The sequence below is a fragment of the Micrasema longulum genome, unplaced genomic scaffold (assembly GCF_059751315.1).
Source record: "Micrasema longulum isolate JH-2025_06_02 unplaced genomic scaffold, ASM5975131v1 h1tg000948l, whole genome shotgun sequence".
Taxonomy (NCBI): domain Eukaryota; kingdom Metazoa; phylum Arthropoda; class Insecta; order Trichoptera; family Brachycentridae; genus Micrasema; species Micrasema longulum.
Genome location: NW_028278139.1, coordinates 132,143 through 158,782, shown reverse-complemented (window position 1 = coordinate 158,782; position 26,640 = coordinate 132,143). Strand labels below are relative to the sequence as shown.

The following is a 26,640-nucleotide window of genomic DNA, read 5'->3' as shown; positions in this document are numbered from 1 at the left end:
AATATAGCTGTCCCTCGTAAAGAAGTTTCTAATGCAGATGATACCACAATAATTGTAAAAAGTTATACCTGGGATAATACTTTCAAAAAAGCCAATATATGTATAACATTATCAAGCAGTGGTTAGATCGAAATCTTCTCTCGCTAAATTGTAATAAAACACTGTTTATTCCATTTTACAACTCAAAATCATCTTCCCCTTCTTCTTCCCTTAATGTAATGTTTCATAATAAATATTGTAATCTTGACATTTGTAATAACTGCGAAAACATGAAGTCTGAAAGGTGCATAAAATACCTGGAAGTATTCATTGACTGTCAACTTAAATGGACTAATCATCTTGAAGTAATTGTTAATAAAATAAGATATTTAACATATGTGTTCAAAAGACAGTATTTACGCCCAGCTAAATACGATTAAAATGGTAAATTATGCACTTGTACAGTCATTGTTTTCCTATGGAATAATTGAATGGGGGGGAACATACAACAATCATATTAAACCATTAGAAACTGTTCAAAAATTTATATTAAAAATAATGCTTCACAGAAATCGCACTTTTCCCTCTTTCAAATTGTTCCAAGAAGCTAAACTTTTAGATCTAAGACAAATATATTGTTTTCAATGTTTAAAATGTATGTTTCAAAATCAAAATTTATTTACAAGTAATTCAAATAGATCAAGTCAAAGAAGGAATCGTGTGTTGGAAATACCACATTATAAAACGAGGCTCGCACAGAGACATGCATATTTTATAGGCTCAAATATTTTTGATTCTTTTTTTATTAATAATATTTCATTGATTCCAAACTTTCAAAATTTTCCTTCTTTTAAAAAACAAGCACTATCCTGGATTCAAACTAAAGATATGAACTCTTTTTTTCTATGATATATTTTGTTGCCCTTTAATAGAGAATATTTTTGTGTTTTTTTAAAATATTTTTTATTTCCTTTTTTAATTACTATAAAAAAAATACCATGTTATCTTTTACAGAATATTTTATTTTTTCTTTCTTTTGTTTTACAAAAATATTATAACTGTCCATTATTTATTATAGGAGCCAAAATTCATTGACATTTTCTTGTATACCCACAAATAGGCCATGCCTTTGTGGGATTTTTTGTTTACTATTTTTCTATTAATATGTATTACGCTGATTTGTAATTATGCTTTATTTTTTTCATACTTTGTTTTATTATAATGTTTATTGTAAAAAAACAAAAAAATAAAAATATCAATTTGCACAATTTGTTTCAGATCATGGGAGTCTGGAAATAAATATAAAGGATCTTTTAAATAGGTGTTGCAATGACGTTATAGCTTCCTGTGCATTCGGTTACAAATTAAATTCTTTAAAAGACAAGGATAACTCATTTTACAAGAATGCTTTACGCTGGGTTGATTTAACTACGTGGGACTTTTTGAAACATGTTCTTTATCTTATATTTCCAAGAACTGTCATGGTGGTAATTATTTTTTTTTTTAAACATTTTATGACGCATAAGTAAGACCCTTTTCGTGTGAACCATCAAATCGACATTACACAGTAAATTTCACGCGGATTAATATTTACTTTGCTTACTGACACGAAATATTTTTTGAGCAAAATTAATTTGAGAAATTAAAATTTAGATTTTTGGAATTCGTATGGGCCATACAAGAGTACAACAATTTTTCCACGATACCTTTTCAAGAAATATGAAGGAAAGGTTAGATAAAAAAGTCGTTAGACTCGATATGATACACCTCCTTACGTTGGCCAAGCAGGGAAAACTGGAGGAAGAACAAAGTTCCAGTGGCATTGCTGTTCCGAAAAACTTTGAAACCGAGTTACTAAAGGAAAAAGTCAAAAGAGGTAAGATTGTAAAAATTATTTTCACTAACATTGCGATTTAACTTTGTGTAAAACAAAACAAGTTGTATCATCTTACCAACATTATAATAAATGCTGGTGGACTCGCGTGAATAAATGTATTGCCAACCCACGAATCTGACGTTTTTGAGATGTCGAATTTTACAAATTAAATTTATGAATTAAATAGTTAGGGCCTTTATAAACACTTAACGACTGTTTGAAAAATCCTTTTTTTTAATATACAGTATGTTTAATCCAATATTCCTCCTGATTATAAACTGAGTTGTGAATCAAATAGGAAAAATTTGACCGAATATGTACTTAACTTAAATTAAGTTTTTTCGGACTTGTCTGGCTAATGAACTAGACGGTAGACTTTTTCGGTTTGATTTTAACCTCGTATTATATAGGTCACGAAATGGTACCAGATCTTGCGCAAGGTTTTATGCAGTTTCTTGTACAATAATTCTTGATACAATTAATTGATGTTTACTGTTTTACACAAGGCAGTTTCTGGGATTGAGAATTACGTGTAAGCATGAGCAAAGCGTGTATATGTTTTTGGTGCCATGATAGATATCAGGCAGTTTTGATGTTGAAAATACGAGCTATCTTGTCATAATGCTAGTACTGACAACTTACAATCAACATATTATTTATGAAAATAATGTCGCTAGGTTCTATCCTATTAACAAATAAGAGTATCTAGGCGTTAGAAAGTTACCACTCCATAAAAATGATTTAGTTATTATATTTTTTCCATCTGTTTTACTATCTTTCCGAGTGAATGTATCGAAACGTTAAAAGAGCCGGCTTTGTAGTCGATCGGTAGATACATACAGACGATCGTTAAGCGTACCGTCTAGGTGATTACCAAAAGTCATACAAAATTCATCTTCTTAAGCGAGCAATTTTTGCTTGAATTGGGATTTATTGGAGTTTATAAGTGAGCACTTTTTATCACAGAGGCCTATTTAAATTATAATTGAGAACTATTTTAAATGTTACTGACTTAAGAAACGCGGACTAATTGTTTGCGGTCATTCCATTGGCTTGTTTTGATCATATGATGTCGATATGACAAGTAGGTAGAATATACAGAGGTAAGATACAGATAGTACAAAAGTTAAGTATACCGTCTCGATATATACAAATGAAGATAGCGTTCATAATCGAGGCACTGATATCTGTAAAAAAAAGGTTTTTGTAATATTATTTAATTTGACCACAGATTTCACCAAATGTGTGTATAAATGACATTGTACCATTTTTTGACTCATGAATACAATCCTTGTGTGTATTTTCACTAAACTTTTAAACCCGAATGTAAACTTTGGAGAGCTTCCACCAGATACTTAAACATTATAAATTTTCTTCAAAATCGTCAAAATAATTCCGATGTTTAAGTTCTATTTAAAATCCTTTATTTTCACTCTTTAATCAAGTTTTTCCTACTGAAAACCATTGTACTATTTTATGATTTTTACTCCGCCTTACCCAGAATTTTTAGGTCTGCTAAAGGCACGCACTCACGTTGCATTTTTACCACTAACAACACCGCGTAAGGCACACTGGAACTGCTCGAATTTAGCCCGGTCGAAACCTGCCAGAATCTCCGTGTCCCTTGTCGGCTTCAGTTCAGTTAGCTTTTTTGCTCTTTCTCTCTAAGACTTTCAATATTTTCCATATTTACACCGGTGAAATTCAAATATGTGAATTATATGTCGCGAAACGTAAATATTTTGACATTTAATATTAGCTGTTCACGGATGTTCCATTGTGATCGCGAATACGATAAACAACCATGGTGAGAAATTGTTATCACGTCGCTTATTAGCACGTCGATCGTTATTTGTGATTGAGCTACAGCCTACCAATGGTAATGCCAGTAGGAAGAGCAATGTCTTTACTCAGCCATTTCTTTTCGGATATCGACACTTTCTGACAAAGAAAGTTCAGAGAGGCCAGCTTCCTTTTACTCTAATTACTGAGTATCTTTTTTTCTATTTTATCATATTTAAATTGAACAGCTAATTTGTTTTTCTCGTATCATGTATGATGTATATTTTTGCTATGCACATAAACGATTTAAATAAATTAATTGAAATTGAAATTTAAATCACTGAATCAAATTCAGTTTTAACCATATCACTCCCTCTTCCATTTCCACGTAGTCCTATTTCGCTCCCTCTCATCCTTAATGTTATATCGATAATCTTTTATTCTGTACTTTTTCTATAATATGTCTAAATATAAACATCACATATATTTAATCGTCCTTCAAAAGACTCACTTGGTGTTTATATAAATACATGAACTATTTTCAGGACTGGATTTTCTTTAGAGCGAGGGATTTGAGTTGGAAACCCCTTGGTGATTTCCGAATGTTCGAGTTTACTGTTTACCATATTGATGTGCCACATATATTTGTTTTTTAAATATTTTTTTTGTTTCTGATCCTATATTTGTGGTCATATACTTATGTGTCTGTGTCAATTAATTGCTCGTCCTAACTCAACACAGGACTTTAAGTCCCATGAAGTTGAGACTCATGTCTCAAATAATGTATAATATACTAATGTATTTGAATAAATAAATGAATATAAAAATACTTTTCTAAATGCTTAAGAATTCCCTTCCTCATTCTCGTCATTTAATCCTTCAATTTTCTTCGTATTCCAGAATGGAGTGAGGATGAAGTAATTTCTCAAGCATTGCTGTTTATTATTGGGGGTTTAGAATCCACATCCAACCTTACGGGCATTTTGATTTACGAGTTGGCGATTAATCCTGATGTACAACGAAAGCTGCATGAAGAAATCGACAAATCTCTGGTGTTTACAAACGGAGTTGTAGATTACAACAAGATTCAGGACCTGAAGTATCTGGATATGGTTATTTGCGGTAAATTTTAAGTTTTACTTTTTACCCCCGTTCTTATCTGTTGCCAGGAGCAAATTTTATTAAAATTATTTCTTTAATCATTGCAAAATATTTATATTTTCAGTCAAAGAATTTAAGTTTAAAGAAGCTACGCTACTTAAGTTTGGTCTGGAATCTACTGCAAAAAATCCCTTAAAATGCCTTAATTTTTTACCCATATATTATTAAAAATGCCTTGTTTTTTATCTCATCTACCCTTATCTCGAAAAAATGCATCTCTTAAAAATTCTTTAAAATTCATAACCCAATTTAAAAAATTATTTCGGTGTTTTTAAAAAAAAACTTGTGCATGAATAATAAAATATAAAAAAATATGGAAATATATGTTGTGAATATTGTGAAGTTTGCTTATTGTATTGCGTATCTGGTGGCAAGTATGTGAATTAGGTCAAGGTTGCATCGTCATTTTCACAGTCCGGTATTTGCTCCGTGTCAGAAAAATAATTGTTATCCTCACTATAACTTTAAAATTGCAATACGTGGTGAGAGCGCACCACAATGTCACTTCCACTATCAATTTCTTCACAACTATTTTCGTATTCCGACATTTTGGGTTAAATTTTAATTTCCTGGATTTTTTTATATTTTATTTAGTAATAAAATAATAATTTGAACCTTATGTAATACGTAGAAAGTAAAAAAAATAACGATGCTTGCCAGCGACCTTCCTCACTGCGCGCTAAACAATTGCCTAGCGCGAACTGGTATTAAAGACACCGCGCTTTATCGAATTCTGGAAGGCAGACTTCAGTACGGAATTTTATAAGTCCGCGCATGCGCAAATGAGATCTTTAATATCTGTGGAACCAAATCTAATAAACACATCCAGGTTTATTTTCTATGTATTATAATTGTTTTATAACAAACGTGGCACTTAAACCGGTTGACACGATGGCAATTTAATATCAAACTATGAATTTTAACTCTTTTGTGCTAAAATTGTGGCATGAAATTGCTGTTTAGTTTATTTCAAAGCACTTAATTCGAATATCCCTGTTAGTTAGACATAAATTTTACCTATGTATGTACCTAATACCAAGTGCCTGCTTCCCTAATCAAAAACTTCAACGCACGCTCCTGACGCAATCACTCAATTCTGGAGTAAATATCATAGACTTAATTAATTTTTCAGAAATATTACGCCTTCACCCTGGTACTCCTTACATAGATAGAGTTTGTGTGAAGCCATATGAGTTTCCACCGCAAAATGACACCAAGACAAAGAAGCACCAGGTAATTGGTAATTGAACCTGTGACTTGTAAAAAAAATGACTTTGGTGACCGAGTAATAAAATTAAATAAGTCATTTTTGTATAAAAGTTTTTCCAACATTGGCCTTTATGGAGAACCGCATTGCAATATTCGCACATATGCCTACAGCGTCTCACTTCTTTTTTTGTGATTTGTGTCCCGGAGCCGTGTAAACACGTGATTATAATAATCACGCGTTGTGTCCCGGTCCCGCGTTTTCACATAGTTAACCAGCAGCGAAAAAGTATTAATTAAAGTCACAAGATGTCAGTAAAATGCACTTCTTTGAACAGCTGGTAAATCACGTGAAAACACGGGACCGGGACACAACGCGTGGTTATATAATTACGTGTTTACACGGCTCCGGGATACAAAGTGTTAAAATAGGTCTCTATTTTAAATCTTTTTCAAGGATTCTGTGATAAAAAGTGCCTACTTCAAAGCCATTATTAACTTCAATAAATCCCAATTCAAGCAAAAAATGCTCGCCTGAACATGCTTTATATATGACCTAGACGATATTTTTTATTTATTTTTTATTTATTTATTTATTCACACTCTTTATCAAAATACAATTCCATGTTCACTATGCCCAGCTAACAAGGGTACATACCCCGTTCCAAGCTAGGCAATTACATTTTAATATATTATAATAGTTAACAAATTAATATAGAGCACAGACAAACAAAATATAAACTTATTCGGATACACATTTTGATTCATATACATACAGACATACACATATATACACACATGTATATATAAATATACACATATATACACATGTACATACACACACACGTACATACACCCATGCGCATACACATACATACATTCATAAAAACATAGACAGTTTATTATGCGAAACTTCATGGTTGTCATCTATAAATATATTTTTTTTAAATTATTTTTTATATTTTATTTTTGACATCCAGTAAGGTTCTCCAATCCGTGGCATGCATCAACTTTTCCGACTCCCTACGACTAATGTCATGAAAGAGCGAGGTCAACACCTTCCGTAACTTGACAACACTCCCGTCTTTCCACGATTCTGGCAAAAGGTTATGGACCTTTTTGCCTACGTTATAGTGTTGTCTCGATGCCAGAACAGTGTTGACTCCTTCACTTAGTATCAGAACCCTATTAGAGTATCTTGTATTATGGTTGTGGTTGACGCTTGGGTAAATGTCTCTCTTTATGTGTGTACTACCGTTCTCAATATATACTGTTGAATAATATTCAGTACTCTGAATTCTTTGAAGAGCAAGTCACTTGGATAACGAAATGTTTTTTTTTAAATGACTCGGATTAAAGATTTCTGTGCAATTGCTACAGGTTCAAGGGCGGTTTTTGTGATATGCCTAACGATCGTCTGTATTTATCCACTGAGCGATTACACGGCCGGCTCCTTTAATGTCTCGATATATATACTTAAAAAGATAATAAAATAGATGGACAAAATATAAATTCGACTTAAAAATGTACTTATTTCGGTTTCGTATTACTAATAGGCTTTTAAGAAAAAAGTGCCAACCTCAGAACGTTTAAAAATTTAAGTAAATAGTAATTAAAGGAAAAATTGTTTTCTGGATTTTTTTTTGTTACTTTTAATGTGTAGATTTGTATATCGAGGGGTACTAGACCCGTCGGTACAAACCGATGTACATCAAAATTTTGATGGTGGGAGGATCGGTAGTGAATCTTCATAATTGGTCGGGAGAATTTTATCTTTAACTTTGATGTCATACTGAGGCTATGTCACTTTCGTGCGTAGATATGTGTACTGTGACGTACGCTTCCACTTAATTCATATCGATGTACCTACCCAACACTTGAAAGGGAGGGGGGGGGGGGGGGTCGGTAGTGTGTCTTCGTAATCGTTCGAGAGAATTTATCTTCAACTATACCATCATGGTGAAGGTATGACGTCCTTATCTTCCCATCATAATCGAGGCCCTGTTACACCAAATGCAGTAAAGAAAAATCATATGTTTCATAAAAGTAAGGTGATTGGCGTTACGCTTTAGGTGAGAGACCTGGAATATGAAATACTAACCTTTCTAAATATACTAAATAAATACCTTTCAAAACAATATTTCTCGTCGACCTTCCCAAGAACCGAACACATGACCTCAAGAGTGGTTGGTCAACGCGCTAACAACAGGTAGCCATCGGGTCGAAAACACTCTTTCAGGATTCTGGTACTATATTGGAGATGTACCGTTAAAAAAATCTCTGAATTTCCTTATATTGCGTTGTGGTTAACTAAGCAGAAAAGCAATTGAGTTTTTCCATGAACACTTTAATACCTCATTTGCGTATTTACAGAACTGCTCTACGCCAATTTCGTTTTCCTTTCTTGCATTGGCGAATCATTGTTGTTGAGTTGGTAACATAATATCAGGTCCAATGGCAGTTAAACATATTTGTGTTTTAGGTGAAAGTTGGAGATGAATTATACATTCCAACGGGGTCTTTTCATTTAGATGCTAACTTTCATCCGAACCCACACAAATTTAATCCGGAGAGATTTTCTGAAGAAAACAAACACCTAATAAAACCTTTTACATATTTTCCATTTGGCATTGGCCCAAGACAATGTTTAGGTAAGTTATAACATACCAATTTTAGTTGAGGTTTACGTTACTTAATTGAACTAGTAATATGAATCTCTGTAATTTCCTACAGTTATCAAAATGCTGTCGCTTTGCCTTCGAAACCCGCTTTGTGCAACTGCGAATAAATTTAATTAATTACGTTTTTAACGTTCAAATATAAAAAATATCAAGTCCATTAACACAAGCACCACCAGCTATCTGGACTATGTCGTCGGTTTATCTTTTAGTGGCCATTCGGTTCTTGCTTTATTTTCCCAAGGCCTTTACTTTGATGCTTGAGGTGCCCTTCTGATGTCCTCCAGTCGAGCCATCATATGCCCTGCACATTACCTCTTTAGTTTTTCCACACGGTCAAGACATTGGCAACTTTGATTATCCGTATTAGCTCTTCGTTTTTTATTCTATCTCGATGATTCACAACAAGTATCTGCTTTCCATGAACCGTTCCGCGCATTTTAAGTTTTGGAGACTCTTTATCGTAATGGTTTTTTTTTATTTATTCAATAAACGCCGAGGGGGCTCTTACACTGTACAGTTAAAATCGCATAAAGCATTATAGAAAATAGAATCATAATAAAACGTAATTGATTTTTAAAAAAAGAAAAAATAATGAAAGAAAAAAGAAAGAAAACGGAAATAAAGTGAAAATGAGTAGAGAAACACATTAAAAAGAGGCGGATTGAGGAGATGGCTATTTGATGGATAGAATAAGGAAACAAACCATCACGCCGTTTCCCCGTAGGGGTAGGCAGAGAGGATAGAACGCCATAACACTCTATCTTGGCATACAGACCTTGCTTCCTCTACATTCATACATCTTCTTATGCACGCACGCCGATTATTCCTACTTTTGACATGTCCATCTTCAAGTATTTGATGGACTTGATCGTGCCATGTATTTCTCGTTCTTCCTCGTTTTCTGCATCCATCAACATTTGCATCGTAGATCGTTTTAGCCGTTCTTTCGCTGTCCATTCGCTCTACATGTCCAAACCAACGCAGCACCCCTTTCTTGATTCTGTCAATAATGCATGTCTCAGCCTTACACACTTCACGGATCTCGACATTTGTGCACCTATCATACATCGTTTTACCACACATTTGCCTGAGGAATCGCATTTCGACAGCATTCAACCTACTTTCATCATAGTTTTTCCAATTCCATACTTCACTCCCATACATAGGAGTTTGAACTAGAACTCCGTTGTGAACTGCTGGTTTAGTCTCCTGCGATAAACATTTGTTTGCCAAAGTAGATTTTAGTGCACCGTTTACCCTGTTCCCGGCACTCATCCTCCTTTCAATATCTTTCTCGGCCTTTCCGTCCCTAGTAAACATACTTTTCAGGTACACAAATTCTTCTACCTGATTCAGAATATCTCCGTTCACGCTGATCTCACATTTAGTTATATTTTCATCCCTTTCAAAAACCACCACTTTCGATTTATCAACATTCATAAGCAAATCGCTTTTCTTGCATACATCGTAGCCTTTTGTTACCAAGAATTGAAGGTCTTCTTTGCTGCTAGCAAGAAGCACGGCATCATCCGCATACAGAAGACAGTTAACAGTTATACCACTCATTTTTGCTCCCATTCTTAAATCTTTCAGTTCTTTCATACAGTTATCGATGTATATGTTGAACAACCATGGTGACATTACACATCCCTGTTTGACTCCTTTCGGAATATTAAACCACGATGTGAATAACCCATTCACCTTAACACATGCTGTGCTGTCCTTATACAGTGACGCAATAGCCCTTGTCAGGTTACCATTTACTCCATACTCCGATGAAACCTTCTACAATTTCTCTCTGTCAACTCTATCAAATGCCTTTTGCAGATCGACAAATGCGCAGAAAAATTTCTGGTGTTTAGCCAGAAACTTTTCAACTTTTCTGTCATATTTCGCAGAGCAAATATTTGATCCATACATCCTCTTCCATTCATAAATCTACTTTGTATATCCCAAAATCTATCTTTAGTCACTTTTCTTACTCTCTCAATCATTATTCTGCCATAAATCTTTCCAACAGCGCTCAAAAGGCTGATAGCTCTATAGTTTCCGCAGTCCACCCTAGAGCCTTTTCCCTTGTAAAGAGGCATAACAACAGCTCTCCTCCAATCAGGGAGAGTGTATTTCTCCCCTAAACATAGGTTAAAGAGCTTATGTAGCCATACAAAAAATATTTCTCCACCCGCCTTTATAAACTCTGTGGCAATGTTATCATAACCTTGCGCTTTCCCATTCTTCATATACTTAGCAGCATTTTTAATTTCTTCCATACTTATCCCTTTCGCATCGTCATCTGCATTTATGTTTACTGGAGAAGGTGGTGCGCTAGCCATATTTCATGTGTGCGTTTCGTACAACTCCTCAAAATATTCCTTCCATCTCGTTTTAATTCCACTATCATTCGTCACCATTTTTCCATCGTTTCCTATTACAGCTGTCATACATCCACTATCCTTCCTTTTTTGGGAATTTTTAACTGCTTTCCAGAATATTTTTATATTTTCTTGGAAATTTGTTGTCATTTCTATTCCCTCACTTTCTTCCAGTATTTTTTTTCTTTCACACACACCTTGTTTTACTTTTTTCTTACATTCAGTACATACACTTTTTAATGCGGCATACTTACTGGTATCTGTTTGACTGACTGTTAACAAGTTTAACCATGCTTTCTTCTTTTCTTGAACGAGCTTTTTTATTTCATCATCCCACCATGCATCACCTTTCTTTCTTCCTTGTTTTGCCACACCGCATACTTCCGTTGCTGATTCACACATACTTTTTTTCATACAACCCCACATGTCATCAATGTTAATATTTTCTCCACACTAACCTATCAATCTACGACTAACCGCGCTTTCAAATTTATCTTTCATATCATCATTTTGAAGTTTTTCAATTTTTAGTCTAGAAGGCGCCTGTATCTAACGGGTTTTGGACCGCCATCCTTGGAACAGTATTACTTTTGATACTACCAAGAAGTGATCGGTTTCCAGGAAGTGATGGATGGAATAGCTGATATTATTGCTGTAGGAGTGGTGCGGAGCATGTCCAAGAGCTCAGCATAATTATTCACAGTTCTGTGGATGGGTGCTAGGGGAGACTGGTGGATGCAGTTTGTCCTGTTGTACTTACACTGGAACATGTGTTGGAATCTGATGGTCCTTGTTGTCCTCGTGAAAGTTTATCGGAGATAGTAATTTTGGGCAATCTATTAAGGTGCATATTACTTTCCGCATTAGAGTGAGATCAGCGATTGTCCTTCTGGTAGAGAGCAATGGTAACCTCAACGATTTTCTTCTATAGTTCATAAGTTGTTCTCGGTAGTATGCACGTTTAAAAGACCTTTCTTTTAACGCAAATTGAAATATGTTTGTTTTCGAAAACGAGTTTTAATTAGCTGTTGGCAGCCCAACCCAATCCTATTCTTTAAGGCAACTTTGTAGTGTAGTTTTCTATTTTGAGTCTGATTGTATGACCAAGGTTTATAATATATGAGGGTATCATAAGCAAACTTGGAAATTTCCATTGAAGGACTTACTGAGATATTTTTGAAAAACTTTGAGAAAAAAATTGTGAAATTTCTAATTATGCTTCACCAACTCTACGATAATGCGTAGTTTGCGGTGTCAAGTAGTATAATTGAAATCTGTTTTTGCAAGATCTAAAGACGGTTTTGAATTACGCTATTATTTAGGTAGGTAGGCTTTTATATATAGTTTATTTTGGCAGCAATAACCAATTTTACATTTTTTTAGTTTACAAATTCTGATACCCTTTCTTAAAAAAAATAACGTAAAATCTGTTCGGTTTTGGGGTGCAGAAAACGGGAACTCGAAACGTCAATTTTTGTAATAACTAGTCCGACGTGAAGTTGTCTTTTTTTTCAGTATCGGGGAGGCATTTGCAAAAGATTGGCAGAAAAACAATGTTCAAACACCTATTCCTCAAAATCCTCTCCTGTCACGTATCTTATTAATAAACTTCTTCTTAAATAAATATTGTTTGTTTTTCAGCCAAAAGATTTGCTTTGGTGGAAGCCAAGATACTAGCAGTGAACTTATTATCAAAGTTCGAATTTTTTCGCATTCCTAAAACACAAGTTCCCTTGAAAATTGCGAATCACATGATCTCAATGGCAGTTGAAGGGGGATATTGGCTCGGTGTGCAGAAACGGAAACATTTTTACGAATAATATTTAAATTCGTAATTTTTAATTTTGATTTTATTCATTCACAAATAACTGATTTTTTCACATTTTCGAGACACATGTCTCAACTCCATGGATTCTATTCTGAATCTTCTCTACCCCCCAATATGGCCGCAGTCTCAGTTTCAGTGCTACAGAGCAGCGTTTATTTGATATTTTAAAATACATATTATAATTAGTTTCCCACTTAGTCTACAGACTTTTTTCTATAACTGGTTTATTTTAATTTATTTTATTTATATTACATATATTTATTTGTTAGCAGGCACTGTAAAGTATTTAGAAGATATTTCTTCCGTTCTTTTTTTTCATTTGAAGATCTTTCATTTGTAATGATGGTTTGTGGGAGATCATTGAACAACCTTGGAATAACGCAATTTAATGTTCCCTCTCCGAAGTATTTTATAATTCGTTTTTAATCTAATATTGTAAGTGTCAGATTTTTTTATTTTATATACCGGATCAACAAAGTGATCTACAATCAATTTGTAGTCACAAAGTTGTTTTACTGGCAGGACATTACAGCATTTAAAATATACACCTTCACCCATCTGTTTTGCCTCACGGATTATGCTATCTGGTACAATCCCCTTCAACAGTCTGATCCGAATATCGTAAATTTGACTCAGATGAGACTGGAAGGTGAGACCCCAGGCCCAGACACGCACTCCGTAAGATATAACCGATTCAATGAGCGAGGTATATATAGCTTACTTCTTCCACTCCTTGACTACGCGGATGTATGTTATCCAGATGCTAACTCTGAATTGCTTGATAAGTTAGAACGATTGCAGAATATTTGTATTCGTTATATCTTTAATCTTCGCAAATTTGACCACATAACCGAGTATCGCACGCAACTACACTGGCTCAGTATCAGGCATAGAAGAAACATTCACATTCTATCACTTCTTCACAATATTTTAAATAATCCCACTTCGCCTGTTTATCTGAGAGAGCTCATCCAACCTCTTTCACAACACGGACTATCTCTTCGTTCTAGTAACGAGAGAACCCTTTTAATACCCTGTCATCGCTCTAATTTTTTTGCCTCCTCTTTCACAGTAGTAGCCGCTCGATTGTGGAATAATCTACCCACTAATGTTAGAGACGCCCCTTCTTTATTTACATTTAAGTCGAGATTGAAATGTCACTATCTAAATATTTAAATTGTTCCTTTATCCTTCTTCTTTCCTTCCCATCCCCTCTCCTCTCTTCATAGTAAAGTGTTATTTTTTTTTTACATATATTTATTTTTGTTAGTCTTTGCTTTTAATTTTTGTGTAAAATTGTAAGATTCAATATGTCCATGTATTTATAATTTTCTCAAACTGAACGGTTTGGGTAGGTAGGAAGAAATTGCCTTAAGGCAATATGCCCGCCCTTATATGTATATTTATTGTAAAAATAAATTTTTATTCGAAAATAAATTAGTTTGTGTTTTTTTTTTTTTTTTATTAATAAATTTCATAAATTGTACATGTTTTTTAAAATTTCTATACCTATCTACTTTTACACATCTAGTAAATGTTATCACTGTAACTCCAAAAAAAGAGGCTAACTCTTGTCCTTGGAGAGTGGCTTACACTGTTGTAGTTGTATATTTTTAAGAGTTTATATAGTTTTAAATACTCTAAGTAAGTCTAATTTCAAGTAATTAAAGTACACGAGAAAAAATAAAAACATAGGATATACAAAGAAAAAACATAAAACAACAATACATTCATACCAATTAAAATTTAATGTTGTTTTTACACGAAAAACTTCTTGAGATTAACTTTAAATTTACTAACTGAAGTATTATTTTTAATAGTTTTTAGTTCATTGGGAAGATTATTATATTTAAAAAAAAAATTGAAAAGTCACACCATTTTTTTTTCTTTTTTCCGAACAGTTTGCTTACGCTTTCACCCACAGTCAGGTTTTTATGTTTTAAATGAAAAATATCAAGCTCACCTCAAAACCGGCTTGCGGTTAAAGAACGACTAAATAAGCGTCAGCCAGGACTAAGCGTTTGAAAACAAAAGACTGGACTTCACCCCCTTTGGGAGTCGTTAAGATTAACAAATTACAACAGGGATGGAAAATACCTTAAAGAAGGGAATATGGAAGTCTTGGCATTTACAGGGCTTACGACCTGTCAATGACTGGTTTAAGTGGCCACTTATTACACTGTGTAACATTCACCATTTTGCATATGTTTGAACTTTAAGGTATTCTCCATCCCTGTTGTAATTTGTTAATCTAAATGACTCCCGAGAGGGTGAAATCCAGTCTTATGTCTACGAACGTGTAGGATTTAGGTTGTTGAGGGTTTGGTTGGAGTTCCTACCCCAGTTAGAGATTGACAGAGAAGACACGAGGTTGATGTTTAATACGTATTTATTATATGGCGAATAAGATACAGCACTTGGTTGTGTAGCGCGAGCGTAGCGGCGATGATGGGTTGAAAAGACTGCACTAGAACTACATGCTGGAACTAAGTGAATTGCACTGATCTTATTGGGCTGATTAACTGTACGGGCTGACTGACGTTGGCTGCGTCCTGTGGTCTCTTTGTAGACCATATTCCTTTGTAGTTAATTTCTTCATGGTAGGGACGATGTGAATGTACTGCAGGGCGACGATCCCGTCTTTATGTGCAATATTGCTTTGTGAGTTTGCTTGTTTATTGAGTTGTGATATAAGTTGTATTGGGTTCGATAGAAAATGATGAAATTGCATCGTCGGTCATTAGTCTACTTCAGCTGAACTAGTTTAACACGTGTGTGTCATCGACTATGGACTATGAACTCTACAAACATTTGGACAGACTCAAATATTGTAATTTCTACAAGCTGTTTTCTATCCAATCCTTTAAATTTGTCCATTAAATCTTTATTCGCCGTACTTTTACGTACTGCCCCGGTAATGGCAACATTACGCCTTTTTCTTCGGAGAATATCAGGCCACAATGGCTTTTTTGAATGTGCAAATGTTTGTAGACGAGGCTTAATTTCCCTCGAAAAAATAATCCCTTAAAAAGTCATCGATTATGAAAAAGAAATGTATCCACGGGAAAAAAATATATATGGTCTTTAACTTTGAACCGGTCCAAGATACACCCCATTTGAATAGACCAAAGTACTAACAACCACCACATCATGAGAGAAAAAACAAAACGGAAAATTAGAGATAAGTTACTACAAAAAAAAATATATCATAACAATCTGAAGTTACTAGTCATGTATATAATTAGTGATAATACAACACGGAACACGAGGAAAACGTTACATATTGAAACGAAAAAACTTAATTAAATGAGTAAAAAAATAATTAATTCTGGAGATCATGTTAATTTTAGTAAAAACTTTGATTCTGAATAACAAACAGCGCACAGCGGGGCAGGATTCAACTAAACCTGGCCAAAAGTATATTCATGGTTTTTTAAAGTAAATTATGCTATGATAATATTATCTATCTATCTATTTTTATTTTATTTTATTTTTTTTATTTTCTTTTATTCAGGAAACATACAGTACAGTTACAAAGTTTAATATTTTACACAATTGGACTTAATTCTAATGGACCAGTGAAGTTTCCATATTAAAAAGCAATTGAATCTAATGTTAATTATGAAAGTATAAAAAAGAGAAGGAAAAAGAAAACATAAATGAAAGTTGTTTAAAAATTTAAATTTAAGTGAAAAAAAATAATATTTTAAGGTTTGTAGTTTGTAGTGAGTATTTACAAATGGAAATAATATTAAAAATGAAGAAAACTTGTAAGAGTAATTAAGAATTAAGAACGGAAATAAAGAATGAAAAACATACTCAGATGTAAAAATAAAATAAAATAGTAATAACATTTTTTTTTAAAAAAGGAAAAACATAAACACATATTTATTTTAAGGGAATCAAAGAAACGATGAGAAGAATCTTTTAGTGAAATATAAGACAGTAAATTTAAATTTAGGTCAATTTAAAAAACATCTTCAAAATTAATGACACATTATAGTAAGAGCAGCAATATATTGATTTTATTAACATATATAATATAAGTAATTAAAAGTAGTTTAAAAGTATAACAAGTATAAAAACATGCCAATGGCAGCAGAGAAAAAAGAAAAAATAAAGAAGGAATAACAAGTATGGCAAGTAATCATTTAAAATTTGAAAAAGCAATATAAGGAGAAGATTTTAAACCAAGAGAAGTCGATAAAATTTCATTAAAGCGATCTATGTTCTAACTTTTATCTTCTATATATATAACTAGCAGACCCGACAGTGGTTGTCCTGCCCGAACGTTGGCTTGCCTGCTATTAGTTTGGAAAACGACTTTTCATTGATAATTAGGTACCTAGGTACTTGTTTGTGGTTGGATTCCAAAACTAAAAATTGTCAATATTAAAAAAATATTGAATTTAAGTAGGTACTTGTTTATGGTTGAATTCCAAAACATAAAATAAATATTTTTTCATAATGGCAATCTTTTTGCAAACGTCAAACTCCAGTCGTCTCACCAACAAAGGGGTGTACTTATGCAGGAATACGATTTTTTTAATGAATTGAATATAATATTATTTTAGTATTACCAAAATCAAACAGAATCTAAATAAATAAACGGGTAGAAACTATAAGGAATTTAAGAAAAGAATCTGATTGAGATCCACAAAAAACAAATGCTGTTTGTAAACATTCAAAAACAAACTTTTTAAACACATAAAATAACAACATCTTTCCATTTTTTTGTAAATGCATTCTCCTTGAATGAAACTCTGGTAGATCGATGAATAAAACATTTATGCTCCTAACTTCTTTTTTTACATATTCGATTGAAGATTTTAATATCTACGAACACGCACAGCGCAAAGATCTACATTTCTCAGAAAACAGCACGTAAATCGGTTAAGCCGTTTAGGAGGAGTACGGTGACATCACAGGTACAGAGGAATTATATATATAAAGAAAATAATTCGCCGTGTTGTGTCTCGCAAAAACTCGAAATGGCTAGACAGATTTCAGTGCGGTTTTTTGCATAGTCTCTAGCCAACCTTGAAATAAATGGCGACCGTAAAATGGGGCGACATTTAAATCGTATGGCGACTTTGATCAGTGGATATATTGTTTATATTAATCTCTATAACTTCTGATCATCAATACATTTCGGTAAATTTTAACTGTTTTTTTTATGGTAACACGGAATACGCTTTAAATGCAATTGTTATATAACTTTATTTCAAGTAAGATTTCAAGAAGTTTGAAATGGAATCGTCTATTTTTTTTTTTAATATGGGGATATACTGTTTATTTAATGATAAAAGTAAGTTCGTGTAGTTGGCATTATCTTGACATCACTGGTATTTATATTACTGAGTGTCCATTATTATGATTTTTTCATATTTTAATTTTTTTTAACGAATAATAAGAAGTTTTCTAAAATGAGCTGAAATTGATCATTTTATATACATCTTTTATTGCGAGTGACATGATTCGAACTTATTAATGAAAGTTTTGAGACAGGGCCTACAAAAAAATATTTTGTTAAAATACTAGGAAAAGCTGTTATGAAAATTCGGGCTGCTTCCAACCATTACAAAATATTATTTGAAACACTATACAATGAATAATATAAAGTTAAACATCCTTAAAAGCATTTTAAGCCAGTTTTCCAGAATGAAAGGAAAATTTTATTTCCCAAGTGATAGTAAAATGTTGGGACTGGGGATTTCCCTTTAACATACGGGATTTCAGAATATAAATAAAAAATATAATGACTCAAATGAGCGAGTCTTAAAGATTTTCTTTTATAGGTGAGAAAATAAATGTGAAGCTTCGTCCTCGAACGATGATGGTGAAGTGATTTATCTAGTAAATCAGATAATTGTAACGAAATGCTTGTAAAAACCCTCATACACTTCAATTAAACTTCTTGTGAAATTTTGTCGAACACTGTTGAATATGGCCAATATTAATTTCCCAAATATGTTTCACGTCTTTGTAAGAAACAAATTAACAGATACAATAATTGCTTTCCTGGAATAAAGTAATGGATTCTAAGTTATTCGGTAAAATGTTTTCAAAAGCTGTGAAAGATAAGTTTTCATCAAATAAAAAAAACACAACAACCTCTCATTCTGTTTCGATAATAATGTCAGCCAATAAACAAATTCTTATACACAATAATACATTTATTAACTGATAATTATATTCAATCAGAAAGCAAGGTATATTATTTTATCTTTATCAATTATTTGAAATATTTCATTAATACATTTTTTTTATTCGTCATAATATTTTTCAATTTTAAACTTGATTTATATTTTAATTGTAATTTTTGACTTTATATTAAAATTCCATTTTTTGGTTAACAATAATTAGAAGAATAATTTTTGTTTTATGTGGAATTAAAGTATATTATTTTTATTTACTTAATTATTTCATGAGATTCAACTTAAACGCTGATAATTTACACGCCTTTTCATAATGTCCGGACCAATCAACGATGTCAGAAGTTCGGATTTAAAATGTTCTAAATTTAATTTTCTCCATGGCCTTGATGCGAGTGTTTTGTAAGTTGGTGTTGGTTTTTGGATATTAATTTTACAGTGCACTAATCTGTGGTCTGAAAGTCCGATGTCTGTTACAAAAACTGTGATTTTTTTATCACAATTCCGTCGTATTATAACATCAAGTGTACCTCCCGCATCATGTGTAGGGGTATTTACTTCTTGTGAACAATTGAAATCACTTAAAAGTGCATTAAAACAAACCGATTCTGAATCCGTCTTGCGGTCGAAACGAATGTTCAGATCTCCAGTTACGTATGTTACTTCTGTACGAGTGATGGCCCATTCAAGTAAAGATTTTATTTCCGAATAAAATTTCCGAGATGGTGCTTTAGAACCTGGTCTATAAATTGTGATTAAGGTAAAATGGTTGCTGCCTGCGCTAACCCTACAGCCAATGCATTCAAAAGTTGTGTAGAGTGGTATTTTAATTTTTGTTAATTTAAGCTGATTTTTTGTTAGTACAATAATTCCACCGTGGTTCGTCCATGTTATATTATTTTTCTTATGAACGGTTTCAATGGATGGTTTCCGTGCCTCTTCAATAACATTAAAACCCTTACTACGAAGTAGATTAATGGTAACAGAATTATGGTCTTCATGCCAAGTTTCCGTTAATGCAAGAACGTCTAGATTATTATCGTTAATTATGTTGGGGATATCATCAATTTTATTTCTGATTGAACGTACATTCCATGTACCAAGTGAAAGAGGACAAGGTGTGTTTGCGTTTCTATTTATTTTTACGTGTTTAATTGTTTTTGGTTGATTTTTATCTTTATTTAAATATGTGACTTGTGACTTAGAGATCTGATTAATAAAAGTGTTATTTGTGTTATCAACTGTGTTTGTTTTATTTTTATTTTTTATTTTTCTTCCCCCACGACATCCTCTATATTTCTTAAATAGATTTGAAACTTGTCCTGAAGAAATTAAATTATATTTATATACTATATCGATAACATGCTGATCTAAGCGTTCTTTTACATTTTTAAACTGAAGCAATGAGTCTGTTGTGTAGGTAATGTAAGGTAATGAAGAGACTCCTTTGCACATGCCTTAACTTTAGAGAATCGACAAATTGTTAACAATTTTGTCGACATATCATAAATCAAGTAAGGGTATTTGTAACTTCCCTCAAGGGTGCGGAGTGATGAACATGTGGCAGTTCTCTCTCCGCTATCCCCGTCCACGTGCTCGTCTTAGGTTCCGGTGGCTCACGAGTCCGATGGTTTAGTACGCACAAAACTCAACTGAACTAACACTAGCGATAGAAAATTACTTTATAATTTAGTCAAAATACGCGGATGTACAAACAAAATAAACTATTTGATACAGAATACGGATTTTAGTCAGATTTAAAGTCAGATTTCTTTAGAAAAAATATGGTTTTTTGAGGAGCGAGTAAAAACACGTCAGGCCGCTACAGAGCGCCAGAGACATCTAAGTTCAAAGTTCATTAATTATATTTTAATTTTATTATATTTTAAGTTCAAAGTTATATTTTAAGTTCAAAGTTCATTAATTTAATTAGTCTTATCAAATGACTCTTTACTTATTTAATGTGTTGTGTCAATTAATGTTTCCGCGTGCACAATAAAATTTTAGAGAAATTGATAAATTGCTTTTTTTAACCTTACATTTATGTTGTGATTATATTTTTTCCCATCTGGCAACATGACGCGGTGACTTCACAAATGCGTGCGGTGGAAGTGGGGCAAAGTGGGGGGATTTTACGACACAGTCTGATGTATTCAAATATGATTCTACGCTCCTTCTGGAATATTCTTAATTCTATGGTGTGTCCGTATTTACGAAAAAACGTTTGCTGAAGCTTATAGCAGGCAAACCAACGTTCAGGAATATTAATACTGATAAACAGTTACCTAAGTACCTACTTATCAATGAAAAGTCCTTTTTCTTTTATACGGACCGTTTTCGCACGCTTTGGCGACACAATTGGTTATTTTTTCTATTTTTTTTTTTGGTTTCAAATTAAATGTCAATGTCGCGTCAAAATCTAGCTGGCGATTAAAAAATGACCTGAAATGCGTTGGTCATGAGTTAAGTGTCATAATTTTAGAAAGCTCAGGATAAATAGTCGTCTGCATTTTATTCGTTAACACATATTCCCGTATTTTCTCCATGGATTATTGCATTATAGTAGTGAATTTTGCACAATTTTAATTTGAGCACAACGAGGCTTCTTAATCAATCAAATAAACGTAAAAACTATTGCTAAACCAGCTTATAGTAGGCAAGCCAATATTCGAGAATATTAATAATTTTTAGTTTTAGAATCCAATCATTAACAAGTATCTAAGAACCTACTTATCAATAAAAAGTCATTTTCCTTTTAAACGGACAGTTTTTGCACGCTTTTACGACACAATCAAGCATTTTCCTTTATATTTACTTTGGTATCGAATCAAATGTCAAGCTCACGTCAAAACACGGCTGACTGTTAAGGAATGACTAAATTTGCTTTTAGCAATAGTCGAGTATCATAAGTTTAGAAGGCTCAAGGTAAAACGTCGTCTGACTTTTCTTCATTAACACGTAATATATCGTAAAATCTAGCTGGCGGTTAAAGAATTAGCGTTGAGCATGAGTTGAGTGTCATAATTTTAGAGACTCAGGTACATCGTGGTCAGACTGTTTTTCATTAACACGTATTCCCGTATTTTCTCCCTGGATTATGGCACTAGATCAGTGATTTTTGCACAATTTTGATTTGAGCTCAACGAGGCCTCTAAGCTAATCTTTGATTTGAGCAACGAGGCCGCTAATCTGAGGAGATAAAACGAAAAACTCACTATACTACGAATATATAAATAGCTCAAAAAAGTTCGAAAGAAATAACGTGTGTAATTAATTAAGAAAAATTGTTTGTTTAACCAGCTAATAGCATGCGAGCCAACGGTCGGGCAGGACAACGTCTCTCGGGTCCGCTAGTCTATATATATATATATGTATATATATATACATATATATATATATATATAATATATATATATATATATATAATCAATGGAATATATATATAATCCATATATATATATATATATATATATATATAAGGCAATGTCTGAATGGTTGTCCTCGATGGACTAAATAACTACTGGACCGATTTGCATGCGGTTTGTAGATAAATGTACATCTTTGCCACGAAAAAGGTTATAAGCTCTTTATGAGCTCTTTATGAGCTTATAACCTTTTTCGTGTCTTCAATTTATTTTTTACAAACAAAGTTAGGAGCGTAAATGTTTTTTTTCCATCACGATGCATTGCCCCTTTTTCAGTTTTTAAAGACAACAGCTGAAGGCGCGATGCAGAAGCCTGGGTAAAGATCTTTGCAACATCCCATCGGTGATAGGTAATAAAAAACTCACACGAGAGGTAGTATCATACATGATAAATATAGTGCAGGCGATTGGTAAAATAAACCAAAGTAGGGAATAAAATGCCGAACACTTCTCGGTGAACGGAAGGCTGGTTAACAGCTGTCAACGGCCGGCTTCTCCTGAAGAGTTTGAGCAAATGAGCAAATGCTGAGAAGTATCTGATTAGCCCGAATTAGAAAATCTTTCCTGATTCCAACAGTTTAGCTAAAATAATTAATGCAATAGCAGAAAAATCCTCTTTTTTATCCTTTGTTTTTTTACTTACTTTATGTATCTATATTTCTTAACGAAGACTTTCAAATTTCAAATAATATTATTATTTAGAAGCCTGTGATTAGTTTTGAATCCATGCAATATTTTTTACTGCTTTTTAATAGAATTGGTGCATTGGTTTCCCAAAGTTAAACAAATAAAAATAGAATATGTCAGTCAATTCGAAATGATTTCATCAATTTCTTAAAGACATTTTTAGTATAATGATAAATGTAAATTAAGACTGGGTGTACATTTCCTTCAAAAATACAATATCTTACCCAAATGTTTTAAAGAAACATTCAAATATAAAAGTTCATTCAATCTCTTATCATGTTTGTCGTTAATAGATATTTTAACAGTGGTACTGATTCTGTAATTCCTAAATACAAGCTTTTTCAGAAAAAAAACTAATGTTTTTAGGTCATCAAAGGAATCACAATAGCAAATAAAAATACCATATATAATATTGTTAGTTAGGAAAAGTGTTACTTAGTAGAGTAATGAAGGTTAAACCATAGTAAAATATAAAGTTAACATTAATTTATCAACAATACTTTTGAGTTTGTCCAAATTTTTGTCGACATGGACTGGATTAAACTCCCTGGGTAGCTGTTAATATTACCATATTACAACAGAATTGAAAAACATTTTATAGAAGGTACTATACAAGTTAACTTCACAAACATCAACAGATGAAGGAGTTGAAGGAATATGGATTTTCAAATATGGGAAGAGTGGTGAATGTTACACAGTGTGTAAAGTGGCCACTTAAACCAGCCAATGACAGATCATAAGCTCTGTAGATACCAATACTTCTATACTACCTTCTCTCTTGTTCTTCATCTCTGTTGTAATATTATAATATTAGTTTAGCTTAAAATAATCGATAATGAACATAAACAAAGACAAAGAGACAAGGTATTAGCTAGTCTACTCATTAATTTTGCTAATGATAATCTACAAATCATAATTTTAAGGCAAGAAAAGTTTCCTTATTTCGGGTGGCAGATGCTGATTCCTATTATTTTTACCATAATCTAGTTGGACGCTTGGTTGGCGTCTTCCGATGAAATAAAATTTGAGTTGTTTTTTATTATATAAATAAAAGACGAGTGATACTTTAATCCACAAATTTGGAATATCCAGTGACTGTTTTCATCGCTTTCGCGACATCTTCGAGACTGGTATCTTTATTAAGGAGTTCAATGTATTTATACAAAACAGAGGTAAGGATAGATAACTCAAAGTTATATGAAAGTAAATTTAATAAAGTTATTTTTATCTTAAGGATCATCTTCAAAATGTTTTTTTTTTCGGGTTAACTAATGAGTTGGTATAATGCTATTTTAATGAGTTTAAGTATTTTATTTTATTTTTAGTGTCCCATCCTTCGTGAGTGTGATTTTTGTAAATTGTGATTTCTGAAAAACAAAGGATAAAAAGTCATTAGTAAAAATATATTACAATGGGTAAAGTAATGGAGAATGCACGTGTGTTATATGCTCATTAAGTAATTCTACGTCGGGTTTATTTTGTATTATATTAATTTCGAGAATTTCTAGTTTGTCAAGTTAATGGCCTTTAGGTGCAATATGATTTATTTTTTCATTATTTTTTAATTCAAAGGAATGTTTATTTTCTATTAAATGATTGGCAAAATTTGAATTATCTTTATTATCAGACCATGATTGTATGTGCTCTTTTATACGTGTTTTAACCCTACACTGCATTTTGTATCATATATGATACATCTCTCTAAAAGGTAAATTTAAGTATGTTAAAATACGTCGAATAGCTTTAAAGCTCAAGTTAACAGATCTGTTACATCTTTAGGCGTAAGAACATAATAAACACCCGGATGCAGTAGTCTGGTAGGTAATATTATTAAAATTAGTTTGACTGCTGCTCCCAACTTGCAAATGTGTTATGTTTATGCTGCTGGTTCTTATATTGAAATAAATTTAATTTCTCAGTAAAAGTTTCATAAAGTATTGTTTTTAACTACACCAATGTTCGTGTTTTAAATAAATTTTATCAATCCAACTTCTTTACATAAGTTATAATATCATAATTACTTTAATTGTAACATATCTGATAACTTGTGACTGATCGCGTGTTTTGACTTGCCTACAGAAATAATGTCGAACTGGATTCATCGTGAATTTATCACAGATAATGAATACAACGACATACTTGCAGTCTTTTCCGACAGTGAAGATGATAAAGACGAATCTGATGATGTTGATAGGGTTGGCGAAACAATGCAGCCTATTATACATAATGAGGTTTATGGCATATGGACTATGCCAATTATTTTTTATGATGGTAAAACACTTATTTGTTTATTTCTTACTACTATATTAGCTTTTATTTATTTCTTACTACCGATTAACGTAGAATATTTATTTAAAAAAAAAAAAAAAAATAAGTACCTAAACATTATACCTATGTATTTAACTTTCAAATGATGACCGAAAAAAGCCCGTTTTTCCGATTTATAATGTAAATGATGATGCTAAATGTTTTCTAGAAAACTTATCTAACACCAATGGGAATTCTAAATAAGAAGCTAATACCCGTATGCAGAGACAAAACTTAAGGTGAGGAAAGTACATTCCATTGTTTTCACCTTCGGGTTATTTTCCGCGTTTGAGATTAGAATGTACTTTCCTCACCTTAAGTTTTGTCTCTGCATACGGGTATAAGAAGCTTAAAAAAACATATTCAAGAATTATGCGAAGACAAAAAAACTCAAAAAATTTAGAGGTGATTCATAATTTCGTCTGTCAATTACAAATTTTACTCTCCATCAACTTTTTTCAAATATTTATCTAGATCTCATGGATGGATTGATTGGTCGATAAATTGGGATGGTAAATAAGAATAAGAACCGAGAAGTGGTACATGCGATTATTCTATCATCTCTTGGATACGACAGTAATAAACAGTTGGCTACTCCATAAGCAAGTATGAAAAGATGACAAAGAATCAGCCCTGGCCAATTTCTGGGCTGAAAGAGCAAATAGCTTTTTCCATTCAGGTTTTACGTGACTAATAAACTAAGGAGACCGAGCACATATGCTGTGGAAACAGAGATTTCCAAGAAAAAGCAGAGATCAGCAACGACTGCTCATGTGCCTCCTGAAGATGTAAGAATGGATAACGTAGGGTAACAATGTGTAGAATTGTGCAAGAATGGTGCAAGTTACCTGGTTGCTAGTTACTATCATTCATCGAATGCTCAAAATGTGAATTAAATTTATGTGCGAATAAGAAAAACAATTGTTTTTATATTTTCCACACCCCTTAAAAATAAAAATCTACAAGTTTTCTCAATAAAAAAATATCTCAAATTTCCAAACTGTAATTTTAAAATGTACGAGTATAATGTCTAATTCATTATTGCTCAGATTATTTGAAAAAATAAAAAGAAACAAATGATACTCACCGAAAACTAAATCACTCCTTTACGTACAAGTTAACATATATGTTACATTTGAATTTTTCGTAATAAAGCATACAATTGTTTATTTTTTATTAGT

The 26,640-nt window shown here is 32.6% G+C and overlaps 1 protein-coding gene across 6 annotated transcripts in view; it reads left to right on the top strand.

Annotated features, from left to right (window-relative positions):
* The window catches only part of LOC148277965 (cytochrome P450 9e2-like), a 133,307-nt gene that overhangs the window by 63,181 nt on the left and 43,486 nt on the right, over window positions 1–26,640 (top strand). For 4 of the 6 annotated variants that reach the window (XM_088232104.1, XM_088232106.1, XM_088232105.1 and 1 more), the window contains 6 exons: window positions 1,258–1,466; window positions 1,633–1,855; window positions 4,538–4,759; window positions 5,931–6,031; window positions 8,487–8,655; window positions 12,699–14,322. In XM_088232104.1, coding sequence (XP_088088230.1) covers window positions 1,258–1,466; window positions 1,633–1,855; window positions 4,538–4,759; window positions 5,931–6,031; window positions 8,487–8,655; window positions 12,699–12,877 — 1,103 coding nt within the window. In that variant the 3' untranslated portion in view covers window positions 12,878–14,322. The other 2 variants (XM_088232102.1, XM_088232103.1) reach the window with 2 other exon arrangements.